The 19,161-nt window shown below is 42.8% G+C and overlaps 1 protein-coding gene across 5 annotated transcripts in view; it reads right to left on the bottom strand.

Annotated features, from left to right (window-relative positions):
• The window catches only part of ACOT7 (acyl-CoA thioesterase 7), a 231,725-nt gene that overhangs the window by 45,204 nt on the left and 167,360 nt on the right, over window positions 1-19,161 (bottom strand). For all 5 annotated transcript variants that reach the window (XM_044282138.1, XM_044282142.1, XM_044282140.1 and 2 more), the window contains one exon: window positions 9,026-9,142. In XM_044282138.1, coding sequence (XP_044138073.1) covers window positions 9,026-9,142 — 117 coding nt within the window. The remainder of the gene's footprint in view (window positions 1-9,025; window positions 9,143-19,161) is intronic.

The following is a 19,161-nucleotide window of genomic DNA, read 5'->3' as shown; positions in this document are numbered from 1 at the left end:
CGTGTGCATTCCGTTTCTGTATGTCCGCATGTCTGTTCCGCATAAAAATTGTGTTTTGCAGACAAGGACAGTCATTGATACATTGGATCTACAAAAAAAAAAAAAAAGATGCAATACGGATGTCGCACAGATGCCATCCGTTTTTTTTTTTTGCGGATCCCTGTTTTGCAGACCGCAAAATACATATGGTGTTGTGCGCATGGGCCCTAAAGCAGTAAGAGACCTGTGGAAAAATCTGGTCTGCAATATATAGACCAGCCAGCCTGCTAATAAATGCTGCAGTTGTGTATCAGAAGGAGCAAGAGATATTGCAGCTTATAAAATAAAAGGACAATGCAGAGTGTGTGCAGTGAGTTGCAAGGAAGGAGATACCACAACCTCACAACAGCAGTTTGTATGGTGGTGTCCTGCAAGGATTGCGTGCTTGGCCTGTAAAGCAACTAGAGTCATCTTCAATGCTGCCAAGCCGGAGGAGCCATTACACCCAACTTTCCAGCCGCAGTGATGATGCTCTAAAAAGTTGGGCGTAATGCACAACAAAGGAAAGTAAGTTTGACTCTTGTGAGACTGTTGTAGCTGCTAAGCTTGATGCCTCAAGTGTGAACAGTAAAGCTATTGCTCTTTCCAGTTTCCTTAGACCACATGTATATGGGCCAAAAAGACCCTGGACCTGGAAAGGTCTGATACTCCTTACACACAGAGCCCCTCCTATCCACAATCACACCATTATTACTTAACAAGTGGCATATACATGGTCATGCTGTCTGTCCTTTAGCTATGAGGCAGCACCTACGGACCATCCTATCTGTATTTCTCTTATGGGTCCGCTGCTCCATTCATGCCTCTGCATACATTTACCGTATGCCTCTGAAATATTACCACGTACATACTATATACTGCGAGACATTATCTGCCTGTAATTGCTCTGCATTTCCCAACAAAAGATAAGGCTGAACAGATGTCAATAATTAAAACAAATTAATTAGTGCCGGTCAGACAAGCCTGAGTCTTGAATTTTCCTTCTCATTACTTGAAAACCTGCGTCTCATTATATTAACTGTACTTTGTCTAATGAGCACCTTCACAGAGAATGGAAAATTGCCAAATGTCAAGAATCCTCAGGAAAAGTAGTTATCATAGTGACTAAAGTTGAATAAGACAAAACAATGAACGTATTGCTGGGGATTAAGGCTAAGAGGTTTGAGGAGTTTATCTGGTTATTAAGACAATGGGTTAAAAACAAAAAAAATTCCGCTCTTGACAACGAGTCACAATTTCCTAGAGTTCTAAGACAGTCAGTGGTGCTCATTTAGTCTTGACAGTACATTGATGCTTTTACATATCTTGACCTTTATGGTAGGACCTCTTTTTATTTTTTATTCTGTCTCTGAGAGTGGGAATGCACCTACAATGTGAATTTCAGACCCCTCCATGATTTCTAAGTGGGAGAACTTGCAAAACCGCAGGGTGTTCAAATGCTTCTGTTCCTCACTGTATATATATATATATATATATATATATATATATATATATATATATATATACACACACAGTACAGACCAAAAGTTTGGACACACCTTCTCATTCAAAGAGTTTTCTTTATTTTCATGACTATGAAAATTGTAGATTCACACTGAAGGCATCAAAACTATTAATTAACACATGTGGAATTATATACATAACAAAAAAGTGTGAAACAACTGAAAATATGATATATTCTAGGTTCTTCAAAGTAGCAACCTTTTGCTTTGATTACTGCTTTGCACACTCTTGGCATTCTCTTGATGAGCTTCAAGAGGTAGTCACCTGAAATGGTTTTCACTTCACAGGTGTGCCCTGTCAGGTTTAATAAGTGGGATTTCTTGCCTTATAAATGGGGTTGGGACCATCAGTTGCGTTGTGGAGAAATCAGGTGGATATAGAGCTGATAGTCCTACTGAATAGACTGTTAGAATTTGTATTATGGCAAGAAAAAAGCAGCTAAGTAAAGAAAAACGAGTGGCCATCATTACTTTAAGAAATGAAGGTCAGTCAGTTTGAAAAATTGGGAAAACTTTGAAAGTGTCCCCAAGTGCAGTCACAAAAACCATCAAGCGCTACAAAGAAACTGGCTCACATGCGGACTGCCCCAGGAAAGGAAGACCAAGAGTCACTTCTGCTGCGGAGGATAAGTTCATCAGAGTCACCAGCCTCAGAAATCGCAGGTTAACAGCAGCTCAGATTAGAGACCAGGTCAATGCCACACAGAGTTCTAGCAGCAGACACATCTCTAGAACAAGTGTTAAGAGGAGACTGTGTGAATCAGGTCTTCATGGTAGAATATCTGCTAGGAAACCACTGCTAAGGACAGGCAACAAGCAGAAGAGACTTGTTTGGGCTAAAGAACACAAGGAATGGACATTAGACCAGTGGAAATCTGTGCTTTGGTCCGATGAGTCCAAATTTGAGATCTTTGATTCCAACCACCGTGTTTTTGTGCGACGCAGAAAAGGTGAACGGGTGGACTCTACATGCCTGGTTCCCACCGTGAAGCATGGAGGAGGAGGTGTGATGGTGTGGGGGTGCTTTGCTGGTGACACTGTTGGGGAGTTATTCAAAATTGAAGGCATACTGAACCAGCATGGCTACCACAGCATCTTGCAGCAGCATGCTATTCCTTCCGGTTTGCGTTTAGTTGGACCATCATTTATTTTTCAACAGGACAATGGCCCCAAACACACCTCCAGGCTGTGTAAGGGCTATTTGACCATGAAGGAGAGTGATGGGGTGCTGCGCCAGATGACCTGGCCTCCACAGTCACCGGACCTGAACCCAATCGAGATGGTGTGGGGTGAGCTGGACCGCAGAGTGAAGGCAAAAGGGCCAACAAGTGCTAAGCATCTCTGGGAACTCCTTCAAGACTGTTGGAAGACCATTTCAGATGACTACCTCTTGAAGCTCATCAAGAGAATGCCAAGAGTGTGCAAAGCAGTAATCAAAGCAAAAGGTGGCTACTTTGAAGAACCTAGAATATGACATATTTTCAGTTGTTTCACACTTTTGTGTTATGTATATAATTCCACATGTGTTAATTCATAGTTTTAATGCCTTCAGTGTGAATCTACAATTTTCATAGTCATGAAAATAAAGAAAACTCTTTGAATGAGAAGGTGTGTCCAAACTTTTGGTCTGTACTGTGTGTATATATATATATACACACACACACACACACACATACATATACATACACACATATCTGCAGCATTGCAAACATTATCTAAAATCCTCTGTACAAGTACCCAATTGTTGGCAATCATAACTGGTTTTGAAAGAGAAAATACACTGGCACCCATACAGAACACCATGCAAAAAGGACTACAAGGGTATACTATATGTAGATATAAGGGTCTGCGTAGGTGCTCTATAAACAATTTTAACTCAAACAAATTAGAAAATTAACTCAATTCTTTTTCTTAGATATATCGAGTCAGGGAAACGTACAGTACAGACCAAAAGTTTGGACACACCATCTCATTCAAAGAGTTTTCTTTATTTTCATGACTATGAAAATTGTAGATTCACACTGAAGGCATCAAAACTATGAATTAACACATGTGGAATTATATACATAACAAAAAAGTGTGAAACAACTGAAAATATGTCATTCTAGGTTCTTCAAAGTAGCCACCTTTTGCTTTGATTACTGCTTTGCACACTCTTGGCATTCTCTTGATGAGCTTTAAGAGGTGGTCACCTGAAATGGTCTTCCAACAGTCTTGAAGGAGTTCCCAGAGATGCTTAGCACTTGTTGGCCCTTTTGCCTTCACTCTGCGGTCCAGCTCACCCCAAACCATCTCAATTGGGTTCAGGTCCAGTGACTGTGGAGGCCAGGTCATCTGGCGCAGCACCCCATCACTCTCCTTCATGGTCAAATAGCCCTTACACAGCCTGGAAGTGTGTTTGGGGTCATTGTCCTGTTGAAAAATAAATGATGGTCCAACTAAACGCAAACCGGATGGAATAGCATGCTGCTGCAAGATGCTGTGGTAGCCATGCTGGTTCAGTATGCCTTCAATTTTGAATAAATCCCCAACAGTGTCACCAGCAAAGCACCCCCACACCGTCACACCTCCTCCTCCATGCTTCACGGTGGGAACCAGGCATATAGAGTCCATCCGTTCACCTTTTCTGCGTCGCACAAAGACACGGTGGTTGGAAGCAAAGATCTCAAATTTGGACTCATCAGACCAAAGCACAGATTTCCACTGGTCTAATGTCCATTCCTTGTGTTCTTTAGCCCAAAAAAGTCTCTTCTTCTTGTTGCCTGTCCTTAGCAGTGGTTTCCTAGCAGATATTCTACCATGAAGGCCTGATTCACACAGTCTCCTCTTAACACTTGTTCTAGAGATGTCTCTGCTGCTAGAACTCTGTGTGACATTGACCTGGTGTCTAATCTGAGCTGCTGTTAACCTGCGATTTCTGAGGCTGGTGACTCGGATGAACTTATCCTCCGCAGCAGAGGTGACTCTTGGTCTTCCGTTCCTGGGGCGGTCCGCATGTGAGCCAGTTTCTTTGTAGCGCTTGATGGTTTTTGTGACTGCACTTGGGGACACTTTCAAAGTTTTCCCAATTTTTCGGACTGACTGACCTTCATTTCTTAAAGTAATGATGGCCACTCGTTTTTCTTTACTTAGCTGCTTTTTTCTTGCCATAATACAAATTCTAACAGTCTATTCAGTAGGACTATCAGCTGTGTATCCACCTGACTTCTCCACAACGCAACTGATGGTCCCAACCCCATTTATAAGGCAAGAAATCCCACTTATTAAACCTGACAGGGCACACCTGTGAAGTGAAAACCATTTCAGGTGACTACCTCTTGAAGCTCATCAAGAGAATGCCAAGAGTGTGCAAAGCAGTAATCAAAGCAAAAGGTGGCTACTTTGAAGAACCTAGAATATGACATAATTTCAGTTGTTTCACACTTTTTTGTTATGTATATAATTCCACATGTGTTAATTCATAGTTTTGATGCCTTCAGTGTGAATCTACAATTTTCATAGTCATGAAAATAAAGAAAACTCTTTGAATGAGAAGGTGTGTCCAAACTTTTGGTCTGTACTGTACATGTCAATTAATTAGGGGGCATTCACACGACCAAATTGCGGATCTACAAAACATGGATACCGGCCGTTTGTGTTCAACATTTTGTGGATCAGCACGCCCTGTCCTTTGTTAGAAATGCCTATTCTTGCCTGCAAAACAAACAAGAATATGACATGTTCCATTTTTTTTTTTTGTGGGGCCGCAGAAGGGAAATACAGATGCGGAAAGAACACAGTGTGCTGCCCACATCTTTTGTGGCCCTATTAAAATTAATGAGTTGTCATCGATCTGCAAAAATTCGGATCGGATGCGTTCTGAAAATATGGTCATGTGAATGCCACCTAAGGACTTATGCACATGCTTGTATCCGTTTGGCAGTCCGGAAAACACAGATAATGTCTGTATAGTGTCTGTTTTTTTTGCGGACCCACTGATTTGAATGGGTCCGCGGTTCGAATTTTGCAGCCAAGAATAAATAAAGGTGTTCTATCTTTTTGCAGAATGGACACACAGATGCGGAGAGCACATGAATGACATCTGCGTGCGGTCCATTTTTTGTGGACCTATAGAAATGAATATGTCCGTGTAATCCGCAAAAAAAATGTTGATTGGACACGGAAACAAAGTTCGGTTGTGTGCATGAGCCATGACATTGATTTCAATGAGCACCATTTAATACTTAACTTCCCCTGTGGTGACGCTGCAAGGTACTTGAGCACTTGTCTAAAGCTCTCCCTGGATTACAGTTGATCACTGGGGTCCCAGAACCACATATCCTGTTCTTATTTTCAGGGGACTCTTCTGACTAAAGTGACTTGTGGCCTGTAACATGATTATCTACGATACTAACGCATTTCAAGTCTACATCACATTCAGATGTCTTCAGTTAAAAATCTGTCTTTATTGTATGTGGATTATGCTTTTAATCTGTTACAGTCAGTTGCACACATACAGTAAAACAGATTGACAGTCCCCAGTTGCTCTCTCTGCTGGTTCGCATCCAATCTAGGTGCGCGCTGGCAGCCAGAAGATGACATTCTGGACGGAAACATAGCTGGAATCACTTCAGATGCTTCCTAGCATATGCCTCATCTCTTCCTGTAACCTTTTAATTACAGAAGGAAAATCATTTTCTCTCTTAATTGTGATTTCTAAATTAATCCCTGTTTTACAGAAATTACAGGCTTCTTTAAAAATACAATTACATTAATGATAGAAAATGTTCTGCTGCTCAGTGGGAAGCAATTTAGCAATATTTGCCTGAGGACCCATCAACATACATTACCCGGGAACATTTATCTTTCAGTCATTTCTGTTAAAGAAGACAGAACTGTAATCTGGCGGTGAAATGTAGTGTAATCCCTGGCATCCAGAATAGCGGAATTATTGCGTGTTAATATAACGGCCAGCGTCAGACTGGAGTCCCTTGGGCCCACCAGAGGAAAGGATTCTGAGGGCCCATTCTGTGTGTATAGGACCTTAAGGGCCCTGTTTAATTAGGGGTCCATTATTGTCAGAGATTAGGCCCACCGGAGGATTCTCTGGTACTCTGGTGGGCCTGTCTGACCCTGATAGCAGCTGTACTGTAGTATACATTGTTTTAGCTGGTTAAAATGGTTATGCCATGACTGATGTAAAACATCAAAATCAGACATCATACGGTATATGACAATAACTTAAAAAGAAGGAGAAGTCCAGCTCAGTTCGGGTGCAAATAAGTGGCTCTTTTATTCCAGCGGTTTTAACATTTCCATGCAACAAGGTGTAAACAGTGACGCGTTTCAGACCTCTATAACATAAGGGTCCTCCCTCATGACAAACACAAAATGTAATGGGAGCCCCCTCTGATAAATACCTGTCCTTAGGTAAATGAAAATACCGTTACAATAAAGCTAGAACCAGCCCTGTACCTCACATGGATCCAGAGATCTCCACATTTACTGCTCCAATTACTCTGCTACATTATCTTCAGCCTGGCAGCTCAGGGGTGTGTCCTTTCTGCTGCAGCTCTCTCCCTGTAACTGCCTCAGCTTCTAACAGAACATATGGCTGGTGGCAGTTGAAGATTTAAACTTTGACCACCTCAGCGAGATGGACGCATAAAATTCGAACTTCAGAGATTCAAAACAAACAAACAGCATTGTTTCTAGGAAGAGATACAATATGGCGGCATTCAGACTGCCTACAGTGCCATAAAACAGAACTGTACTCAGCATGGACTCTAAAGCTGGCCATACACTCAAGATAATGACTGGCCGCACTGCTGCCGATCAGTCAGCCATACGATCCCACAAGTAACTGGCTGAACAGGGAGTTAGTTTTTTTTATAAAATCTGACTCCCTGGTATTTGAGCACAATGGCAAGTGATTGGCTAAATTCAGTGGATCATGCCATCAACATGCAGTTTTGGTTCATGGACGCCTGTTTTCCAGCATGGTGGATTATATTTTTGGCACTAGTTTTTCAAACGACAGTCGGATGGAATGGCAAAATCTGCCATGCCGGACAACTTTAATCTGTTGTGTATGGCCACTTTTACAGTATAACCATACCGATCCAATGGTAGGATAGCTAGTAAAACCAACAGTAAGTCTGGTCATTTACACATAAGACCGGCTTCCATTCAACCAGCAATACAAAAATTTCCAAAAGAAGGAAGCTGGTCCGTTGATGGATTTATTAATTAGTTTCATGTAAAAATTGTATATATTGAGATGCAGACATTCACACTTATCATTTGGGGGGGATTTTCCAGGAATGGAATATTGATTGCCTATAATTAGGATATCAGTACCAGATCAGTGGGATCCGACTCCTGGTACTCCCGCTAATCAGCTGATCGAAGCGCCCACTTACGTTGACTCTTCTATTGAAGTGAACTGAGCTGCAAATCCAGGTGAAGCCACTATGAAAAGTACAGCGCTGTGTCTGCTAAACAATGAAGGGGTGCAGTGCTCACTAAGGGGGTTGCTTCAATCAGCGCATTGGCAGGAGTCAGACCCCCACTGATCTGATGTTGATGGCTTCTATAGTGGATACCACCTAGTGCCAAGAAGTGTTGTCCACAGAAAAACAATCTAATTGTGTCTGCTATTTCCTACTGCAATGTAGAAAGAGCAATGATCTGACTGGTAACTAATGTCATCATAAAAGGGCCAATCAATATTAGCATCATCCTGATAGGGATTTTCCAATCTCAGACACTAATGGCTGAGATCAGAATACCCGTTTTATGAGACGGTTGTGGTGGCCAGAATTATGAAAAGTTACTCAGCTGTTTTAGGAACTCTGGCCATCTTGCCCGATGCATAATATGGGTGTTCTGATCTTACCCATGTATGGCTGAGATTCAGAGGTGAACCCGGACATATCCCCATTTTCACCCAGGCAGTCCCTCTGACATGAGCATTGGAACATTTCATGCTCTGATGCTCTTCCTTGCTCTGCGCAGGTTTTTTTTGTTTATATTATTCCACTGCTTAGCAGTGGCTTCCCCCTAGCAGTGACCTCACTGACACTGATGGGCAGGCTTTAGCGCTGCCCTTGCCCATTAGTGCCCATAACATCACCGGGCTCACTGCTGGGCGGAAGCCTCTGCCTAGCTTTACCCATGGAGAGCCCGTCACGTCACCGGTTCTCCAAAAAAAGCCTTTGCTCTGCGCGATTCAGCACAGTGCAAAGGAGAGTATCAGAGCATGAAATGCTCATATCAGAGGGGCTGTCTAGGTGAAAACAGGGAGCTGAACCTGGACAACCCCTTTAACTTAGTAAAAAATATTGCATAAAATCAATTTTTGCAGTTTTTTTCTGTGGAGCTTCACGGGCCCCTGGAACTATACTTATAGAATATCTACATGAGTGGGCCAAGACCTCAATACGGAGGTTATCACTGGTTACTGGAGCCATCACCAACACAACTGTAAGAAAAAGTTGACAAACCTTTTTGAATCTTGCGATGAAAGTTAATGGCGTCCACTGAGGCTGTAACGATATTTGTTTTACAGTGTCGAGCGGCTACAATCCCGGCCACTTCATCCATTAATTTCATTGTAACACCTAAAAGCAAAGGAAAACCAAAGCATAAAAATAATGGTAAATAAAATCTAAATTACGGGGGGCACAAGGGGGTGGAGCATGACACAGGTTCAAAGAGCACCAATGAAACAGTCATCTGAGTACATGCTCCACCCCCTTAGGCCCTACCCTAGTCATAACACCTAGTCATAACACCTGTACAGTATTAGTAAAACATGGTTGCATATCTAATACAATGCCTTGTGAAGCTTCAAATGTATTCAGAGCAGTTGGCAGTTCCCCACCATAGTTGGCAGAGGCTCACTCACATTCAGAGCGGGAAAAAAAAATAAAAAAAGATTCCACCTAAAAGTAGGAGCATCCCCACAATGGGAAAAAGTTACTAAAGCAGCTGAAAATGATGCATCATAGGTGCCTAATGAATGCTCAAAATGATAATAGGAATTAAAGGGCTTGTGCAGCCAGTCATTGTGATTAGTGTTGAGCAAAGTGAGCGTCGGATCATAGATCCTAAGTCGCTTTGGTCAAAATTTCGTTTGAATGCTGTATGGAGATCCTTCTCTGTACAGCATTCAAATGTATGGGCTCCGGAGAGGCAAATTCGTTATTACCGAAGTCTCACAGACTTGACTTTTAATTTGAATTTTAAACTTTAAAACCATTCTAAAACATGGATCAGAAGTTGGCTTTGGTACCGAGGTACCAGTCGGTACCAAAGCCGACTTCAGATCCATGTTTTAAAATGTAAAAATCGATGACCGAAGTTACTTTGGGAATAACTCACTTTGCCTTGCCAGAGCCCATAAATTTTAATGCTGCACGGAGACCCGAAGTTTGGAGCGAATCGACTTTGGATCTAGGATCCAAAGCAGGATTCGCTCAACGCCAAAATTGAGGATAGGTCATCAATATCTGATTAGTGCGGGAGTCGGACAACCACAGGTCTGATATTGATGACCTATCCTGAGGATAAGGCTACTTTCACACTTGCGGCAGAGTGATCCGGCAAGCAGTTCCGTCAAAACGTATGCCAACTGATGGCATTAGTAAGACTGATCAGGATCCTGATCAGTCTTAAAAATGCATTGAAATGCCGGATCAGTCTTTCCAGTGTGATCCGGCAAAACGGATCCGGAATTAAATTTTTTCACCTTTTTTTCGGTCTGCGCAGGACGGATCTGGCATTCTGGTATTTTCCTTTGGAAAAAAATGCCGGCATTCAGGCAAGTCTTCAGTGTTTTTTTTTCGCCGGAGATAAAACCGTAGCATGCTACGGTTTTCTCTTTTGCCTGATCAGTCAAAATGACTGAACGGAAGACATCCTGATGCATCCTGAACGGATTACTCTCCATTCAGAATGCATGGGGATATAACTGATCAGTTCTTTTTCAGCATTGAGCCCTTTTGACGGAAACCAGTGCCGGAAAAGAAAAACGCTAGTGTGAAAGTGCCCTAAGTCATCAATATTTTTGGCTGTACAACCCCTTCAAAGAGAAACTGCAGTAGGCAAAATAAAGGGGTTGAGCCACCATTAAATTTATTTTTAACATAATTCAGCATGAAATACAGGGCTCAGTGGTTAGCACTGGTGTCTTGCAGCGCTGGGGTCCTAGGTTCGAATCTGACCAAGGACAACATCTGCATGGAGTTTGTATGTTCTCATGTTTGGGTGAGTTTCCTCCAGGTTCTCCGGTTTCCCCCCACGCTCCAGAGCACAGGTTCTACTTCAGCCTCTGAGCACCATTGTTGCAGCTGAAGCAGAGCCTGTGTGTTTGCTCTGTTAATTGGAGCTGCGGCACAGGCAGGGGAGAGCAGAACGTCCAGCCCTGTCAATACTGCGGCAGATGGACGCTTTTTCACCTTAGGGGACAGCCCCCCCACCAGTCCTGCTGACGAGACAAATCTATTTGTTAGAATTGATTCATTCATCCCTTATTGAAAAGGGGAGAATTTACCTTGAAAGTATGGTTTGCACCTGAATGTCACCTATCATAAGGGTTGTCCAGGATTAGAAAGACCGCACCACAGCAGTGCGAGGTATAGCAACAAAGGGCAACTGAAGGGGGACACAGCTGCAGCAATGCTGCTTTCATTATGGATCAGTCCCTGTAAATATCACATACATCCTTCAAGTAGGAAAATTACATAATTAAATAGACTGGCCACTTTCTGGCTACTGAGAGACGGCGGCTAATAGAGGTCCCGACCACAAGATGGCCGCTGATGGAGGTCCCGTCCACAAGATGGCCGCTGATGGAAGTCCCGTCCACAAGATGGCCGCTGATGGAGGTCCCGTCCACAAGATGGCTGCTGATGGAGGGTCATGTGACCAGACACATCCTAAGCCTCCTCCATTCAAATACACTACTCCCCACAGTGCAGGTGCAGAGAGCGGGGGCAGTGTATTTCAATGGAGGAGACATCACATATAGACGATTTGCCTGGTCATATGAGCCTCCATCAGCAGCCATTTTATGAACAAGACCTCCGTAAGGGTAGCATAATATACTTGGCAAACAAGGGGGCATAGCTTATGAAACATATTATATATACACATATATAATATAATGCTATACTATATACTTTTATATGGTCAGCTTACAAACACATTGGTCAACAGTAACCAGAAAGTGTCCAATCCCTTTTAATTGCGACTAGGACACTAAAAGTTAAAATTAAAACATGGCAATTAAAAGTTAATTGGCAGCCAGTAAATGTCAGTAATTCAGTGAGAGCTGTAGCTGAGCTGATCTGACTGAGAAGGATAATATGTGCAGATTGTGTGCGACAGTCTGCGGATCCATTTCACACCTCGGCTAATCACAGGTAGTGTGCAGATATAGTTATTTCAAAACCACCTTCACAAATCACATCCCAGTGATAATACTGCTTAACCCCCTCCTAGACGAGCCTTCTCCCGAGTTATAAATCACAGCGGCTCCACCATATTACCATAGGAGATGGAGAGACACCATGTTTATTTAATGAAGTCCACATCATTTATATGGATCTGGGTATGACGCAAGGAAGGCCTCAGGAAACACAACTACACAAATAATCTGAATTACTTGGACTGCTTCCAGAATAGTAAAACCTAAAATAAATCTTTTTTTTTTTTTTTACATCTTAAAGGAATTGTCCCACAAAAAATATTCTACAGTTTTAAAACCAGCACTTGGATCTGAATACTTTTGTAATTGCATGTAATTAAAAATTTAGCACAGCTACTGAGTTTTATGAGATACATAAAAAGCATCAGTATAGTGTCACTTAATTTCTTATTTATTTGACCTGCTCACTGAGAAGGTCGCACATGCTCTGTTTCATCCTTCAACTGCCTCCTGAGCTGTGATAGGGAGAGCTGAGACACGCCCCCTAAGCTGTGATAAGGAGAGCTGAGACACGCCCCCTGAGCTGTGATAGGGAGAGCTGAGACACGCCCCCTGAGCTGCAGCAGAAAAGACACTCCCCTTGAGCTGCCAGCTTGATATAAATGCAGAGCAATGAATGGGGAGATCTCTGGATCCATGTGAGGTACAGGGCTGGTTCTAGCTTTGTTAGAAAGAGATTGTCATGTACTATATGATGTCTGATTATCATTTTTTACATTATTCATGGGATAATCCCTTTAAATTTAAAATTGAATAATCCAGAAAGTAAATTGATCTGATGTGCCAAATGCCAAAAAACTTTGGATCATCAGATCATTAATGAAAATATAAAACACTAGCACTAATTTGGCACGAGTATATTTCATCTATTTAATTTAATGTTTGTGTGTATTGTTAAAAGATATCGACAGTATCAACTATAACAGTGATATCTACAGTACCCTGCCCCTTTAACAGTGACCTCCACATCGGCCTCCCTTTTATTAGTGACTTCCACAGTACCCCATCTCAATAGTGATTTCCACAATAACTCGACCCCTTAACAGTGACCTCCACAGAGCTCTGTTCCCTTAAAATACGACCTCCACAACAACCCGCGCTTTAACAGTGACCTCTACAGCACCCCATCCCCCTTAAGTGACCTCTACAGCACCTCGCCCCCCTTAACCCCTTAAGGACCAGGCTCATTTTCACCTTAAGGACCAGGCCATTTTTTGCAAATCTGACCAGTGTCACTTTAAGTGCTCATAACTTTAAAACGCTTTGACTTACCCAGGCCATTCTGAGATTGTTTTTTCGTCACATATTGTACTTCATGACACTGCTAAAATTGGGTCCAAAAAGTAAATTTTTTTGCATAAAAAAATACAATTTTTACCAAAAATTTTGAAAAATTAGCAAATTTCTAAGTTTCAGTTTCTCTACTTCTGTAATACATAGTAATACCCCCCAAAATTGTGATGACTTTACATTCCCCATATGTCTACTTCATGTTTGTAGCATTTTGGGAATGATATTTTATTTTTTAGGGATGTTACAAGGCTTAGAAGTTTAGAAGCAAATTTTGAAATTTTTCAGAAATCTTCAAAATCCCACTTTTTATAGACCAGTTCAGGTTTGAAGTCATATTGTGAGGCTTAGATAATAGAAACCTCCCAAAAATGACCCCATTCTAGAAACTACACCCCTCAAGGTATTCAAAACTGTTTTTTCAAACTTTATTAACCCTTTATTTTCCAATATAATCAATTTTTTTCCAGGAGTAAAACAAGGGTTAACTGCCAAACAACACTCAAAATGGGTTGCCCTGATTCTGTAGTTTGCAAAAACACCCCATATGTGGTCGTAAACTACTGTTTGGCCGAACGGTAGCACATAGAAGGAGGGGAACACCATATGGGTTTTGGAAGGCAGATTTTGGAGGACTGGTTTTGTTTATACCATGTCCCATTTGAAGCCCCCTGTTGCACCCCTAGAATAGAAATTTCAAAAAAGTGACTCCATCTAAGAAAGTACACCCCTCAAGGTATTCAAAACTGTGTTTACAAACTTTGTTAACCCTTTAGGTGTTCCACAAGAGTTAATGGCAGATGGAGAAACAATTGTGAAATTTCAATTTTTTGGAAAATTTTCCAATATAATCTATTTTTTCCAGGAGTAAAACAAGGGTTAACTGTCAAACAACACTCAAAATGGGTTGCCCTGATTCTGTAGTTTGCAGAAACACCCCATATGTGGTCGTAAACTACTATTTTACTAAACGGCAGGACATAGAAGAAGGGGAACGCCATATGGTTTTTGGAAGGCAGATGTGGGGGGGGGGGGCAAGTGGCAGGGGGGGGGGTCTAGGTTAGGGTTAGATGGATAGATGGAAGTTTGGAATAAAAGTACATTTTTTTTTTTCCTAACTTACTTTTCCCTTCTTTCCCTGCCTAATGGTGCCTCTCCCTCACTGACCATAACCTACCTGGGTGGCGATGGGTGCAGGAGGGTGATGGATGCCGATTAGGGGGACACAGGAGCTGGTGCTGGACGATGCTGCACGGTCAGGGTGCTGGACAGGAAGAGGAGGGGAGAGAGGAGCGCAGGAAGTTTGAATCTCGCGCCTCTCTCCCCTGCACCAATCAGCACCCTGGACAGCAGTGTTCAGCACCAGGGCCAGCACCGCCTCCTCAAATCCTCGGACTGCGATTGGTGGGGTGTAATCACGCCACCGATTGCAGTCTTTTTCCGGTTCATCGGGTCACAGGACACCCGAATGGACCGGAAACGCAGAAAACCGCAGGTCTGAATTGACCTGCGGTTTTCTGCGATCGCCGATACGGGGGGGGGGGTCAAATGACCCCCCCTTGCGTTGTTACGGGATGCCGGCTGAATGATTTCAGCCGGCGCCCCGTTCCGGTTAACCCCCGCGGCGCCGGAATTCCGATTTTAAGTCAGGACGTACCGGTACGTCCTGTGTCCTTAAGGACTCGGGAAATAGGGCATACCGGTATGTCCTTAAGGGGTTAAGTGACCTCTACAGCACCCCGCTCCTTAACACTGACCTCCATAGCGGACCGTGCCCTTAGCTGTGACCTCCACAGTTCCCTTTCCCCTTAACAGAGACCTCCACAGCGCCCGCCCCCTTACCAGTGACCTCCACAGTGCCCGCCCCCTTAACAGTGACCTCCACAGCGCCCGCCCCTTTAACAGTGACCTCCACAGTGCCCGCCCATTTATTAGTGACCTCCACAGTACCCCATCTCCTTAACAAGGATTTCCACAACACCCCGTCCCCTTAACAGTGGCCTCTACAGCAATCTGCCCCTTAACACTGACCTCCATAGCGGACCGTCCCCTTAACTGTGACCTCCACAGCAGCCTGCCCCTAGGGTAGCCAGAGGTCTGGTTTTAGGGCGGACAGTCCGGCTTTCAGACTCCCTGTCCTCCATCCAGTGCAGGGCCTGGACAGACACAGGGATGTCCTTTTGAACAGCTCATTCTCAGACAGCAGCACTGTGCTGTGTGAGCGTGAGCTGCAGGGAGAAAGTCACCCTCCCTCCCACCCGTGCAGCTGACAGAAGTTGATTTCTACCTTTTTTTAATCCATGTCAGTTGTGGAGTGGGAGGGGACGTGGCTTAGCGGGACCTGGGGGCAGGGTTTTTAAGTCCATCTTTTGAGGGTGGCCTAAATGGCCACCCTACCTGCCCCCTGAACTGTGGACCTCCACACCACCCCACTCCCTTAACAGTGTCATCCACAGCGCCCTGTCCCTTTAAAGCTGACCTACAGCAGTGAAGAAAAATGGCTGGGTTGTTATGGAAACCTGGAGTAAAACTGTGTGTATGTGGAGACTAAGGGCCTGTGAGCTTCTATTGGCTGATATGGGTTATGTGACCAAGCTTCTATTGGCTAATGCATATTGGATTTAAGCTATGGCTACACTGGTCACAGCCAGGATCGCACTGATAAAGATGGGAGTCATTTTAGCAACCTAAGGAACTGTCTCTTCCAGCCTCCCCTTTTCCTGGTCTTGTCATCTTACTGAATTCACATTTCAGGGTTTTCCATTTATGCGAATTTTACATAAGACACAAGAAAAAATGAATTAGATGCCCATGGCAATTGATGAGATTCCAGCTAACATATTTATGAAAATTACACAACCTGCAGTTATTAAAAGGGTCCCCAGACGATAAACCTGAAGAGACCCTCAGAGATTAGCTGTAATCTTTAGGAAAAACCTGGCAGTAAGTGTTCAATTTCCCTGCAGCACCACCAGAGTATAAAAGAAGAATTACACGCTACCCATTAAAATCAGTGGTATGTCTGTATAATGCAGGACAGGACAGGTCCTCCAGGGAGAGAGATGCTCTTTGTAACTGCTCTCAACTTTGGACTAGAGATGAGGATCCACTTTTTTTAAAGGGTTTCCCTGGAGTACAATATTGATGACCTATTGTTAAGGATATTAATATCAGATAAGTGTGTGCCTGACTCCCAACACCCTCATCCATTACCTGTTTGAAGAGATGAGCGCTGCGGCCTCAAAAAAAGCTCAGCGCCGTACATTGGATAGAGCCTGTGCTTGGTATTGCAGGTCAGGCCTATTCACTTGAATGGCACTAAGCTGTGCCTAGGCCATCTTACCGATAAACGTGACATCACCAGCCTAGGGAGAGGCCGCGGCACTCACCACACAGCCTCTTCAAACAGTTGCTCAACTGAGTTGCCGGTAATTGGACCTCTATCTATTTGACATTGATGACTTATCCTATAGGTCATCAACATTGTACTCCTGAGAAATCCCTTTAACTCCATGTATATATGAATGAGTTTTCTAAGCTGGACAACCCTTTTAAAATGCAATTTGATTGTTCCCTATGGGAACAATCTCCCTAAACCATATATAGTCCCTAATTACTATACATAGGAAAACTTGTTGTGGGGTCCAGAATATTGGCCTATTTAAATGGGTTACAGCAGACACCCCCTCCCCCCTCCACAATGTGCTATGCCATTTAGCTGTCAAATATATATTTTATGTCATTTCTGATGCTGCTGTAAAATATATTGTAAAGGGAAACATATGCAGGGAATTTAATAAAATATTTAACCAGCGATGAAATGTAATTTGCAAAATGTCAGAATCCAGATTTGGTCCATGTTTATAACAGCAATAAATATATAATTTCTAAGCAGAGTGACTCGGTAAATGGCCTGGCAGATATTTCATAAGAATGGGAAAGCCACAGCGGTTGTAAACTTTTTCCATTCAGTCTCCACAGACACTTCTCCCTAAAATTTGTCTTTAAGATTCTATCCATGTAATAGCTGCCAGGTGACAACCACTAATGGCAGCCAGTACTGTGCCTATAAGGGCTTCCACTTCTGCTGTCCATTACAACCTCCACACCAATTGCCTTCTACTATTCCATTCATGAACCAGGAAGATTAGGATGTAAATTTAGCTGCATATGTACACTATATGACAGATAGAGGGGAGATCAAAAGGATAAAAAATTGTCTATTTTGTTATTCCAGAAACAGTGCTTCTCTTAAAAACCAAATCTAAATCTTCAACCACTGGAAAACTTTGGTTTTATGATTTAGAAAATGCATTTTCAATACATTATTTGAGAATTCTGAGTTAATCGAGGGGAAGAAGTTCCACATTGTGGGCACCTAGTATTCAGAGAAGAGAGTGGCTACAAAGAGTGTCTCTAGTTGTGGAGGACTTGACACAGCTGTGCATTACCTTGACTAGCCATTGGGATCGGTGTCATTCTCAATGTCTCCTGTGGTGGTGCTGCAGGGAAACTGAACACTTGTGGGCAAGTGCCCCCACAGATTGCAGCTGATTGCTAAGGGTCACAGGAAGGGGATACCACATAATAAGCCTATTGTCAAGAGACCCTTTACACAAACATAGATGGTCCAAACAATAGATCATCTTTAGATGGTAAGAGGAATGCATTGGGATCAATAAGAAATGCTATACCTCTAATTGCAATCCATAGGTGTTTCCTTAAATAGTTTCATGCCACAGCGACCCCATTATAATACTCTCCAATGTTTGCCATGCTTAGTTCCCCAATCTAAATGGAATCTATGAGGTCCTCCTAAGAATAAGTCTTTAAAAAGTCTTAGGGCACGAAAAGTCTTGTTCCCACGAACACTGGTTCCAGATAGATGGTATGTGTATATGGGTCATCATGGATCACCTGACAAGCTATCAAAATGCTCACTTGTCAGGTGATCGCATCTTTCCTGCTGATTGATTGTTGTCTAAACACGGGATGTGCTACTGACAATATGCAGAGTGAATGGGGAATGAATGATCATAATAAGTAATGATTGTTCATCTTTTACTTTGTATCAGGCTGTGTGCATACTGTTGATCAGCTTTTGTTTATTCCTTGGTTTTGGCCAGTGTAGGGCTACTTTCCACATATCTGTTTTGGCACTCCGGTTTTGAGATCCGTTCAGGATGCCTTTCGTTCCATCAGCATTTGGTTTTGTGTCCGATCATCGAAATGGAAAAAAACTGTATCCGTCACTAAAACCAAAACCGTTCCGTCTTGATTACACATCAGGATGCATCTGTTCCGTTAGGATGCGGTTGTGTGAAATCTAAACCAAACAAACCGGATCGGTCACTAAAAGCAATGTAAGTCAATCATGACAGATCAGTTTTTTTAGGATCCTAAAAACTGATCCATCACCCATTGACTTTCAATGTATTTAGTGACAGATCCGGTTTGTTTTGTTTCGATTTCACACAACCGCATTCTAACGGAACGGATGCATCCTGATGTGTAATCAAAACGGAACGGTTTTGGTCAGATTTTGAGATCCTATGCTTGATCTCAAAACCTGACACCAAAACGCATATGTGAAAGTAGCCTATGAGAAGAACTTGGTGATGTCAATGTTCTAACCTCAAACCAAACAAATCAAGAACCACTTGAGATGCCAAATATTGACCTGGTAAACTTTAAATTGGTGGCATATAAATATCAGCTACTGTATCCAAAAACACTGAATTGCAAGCAGCTGCATTCCCTTCTTGCTTTAGTTCTGTGAGGGGTGTGCTCTCCAGAATGGTATGTTGCATTCTCCGCTATTGAGCTTCTGAATGATCATGATCAGTGAATCTTATTAGT

This window comes from Bufo gargarizans, chromosome 2 (genome assembly GCF_014858855.1).
Source record: "Bufo gargarizans isolate SCDJY-AF-19 chromosome 2, ASM1485885v1, whole genome shotgun sequence".
NCBI classification, from domain to species: domain Eukaryota; kingdom Metazoa; phylum Chordata; class Amphibia; order Anura; family Bufonidae; genus Bufo; species Bufo gargarizans.
This window is presented reverse-complemented; position numbering and strand designations above follow the sequence as displayed.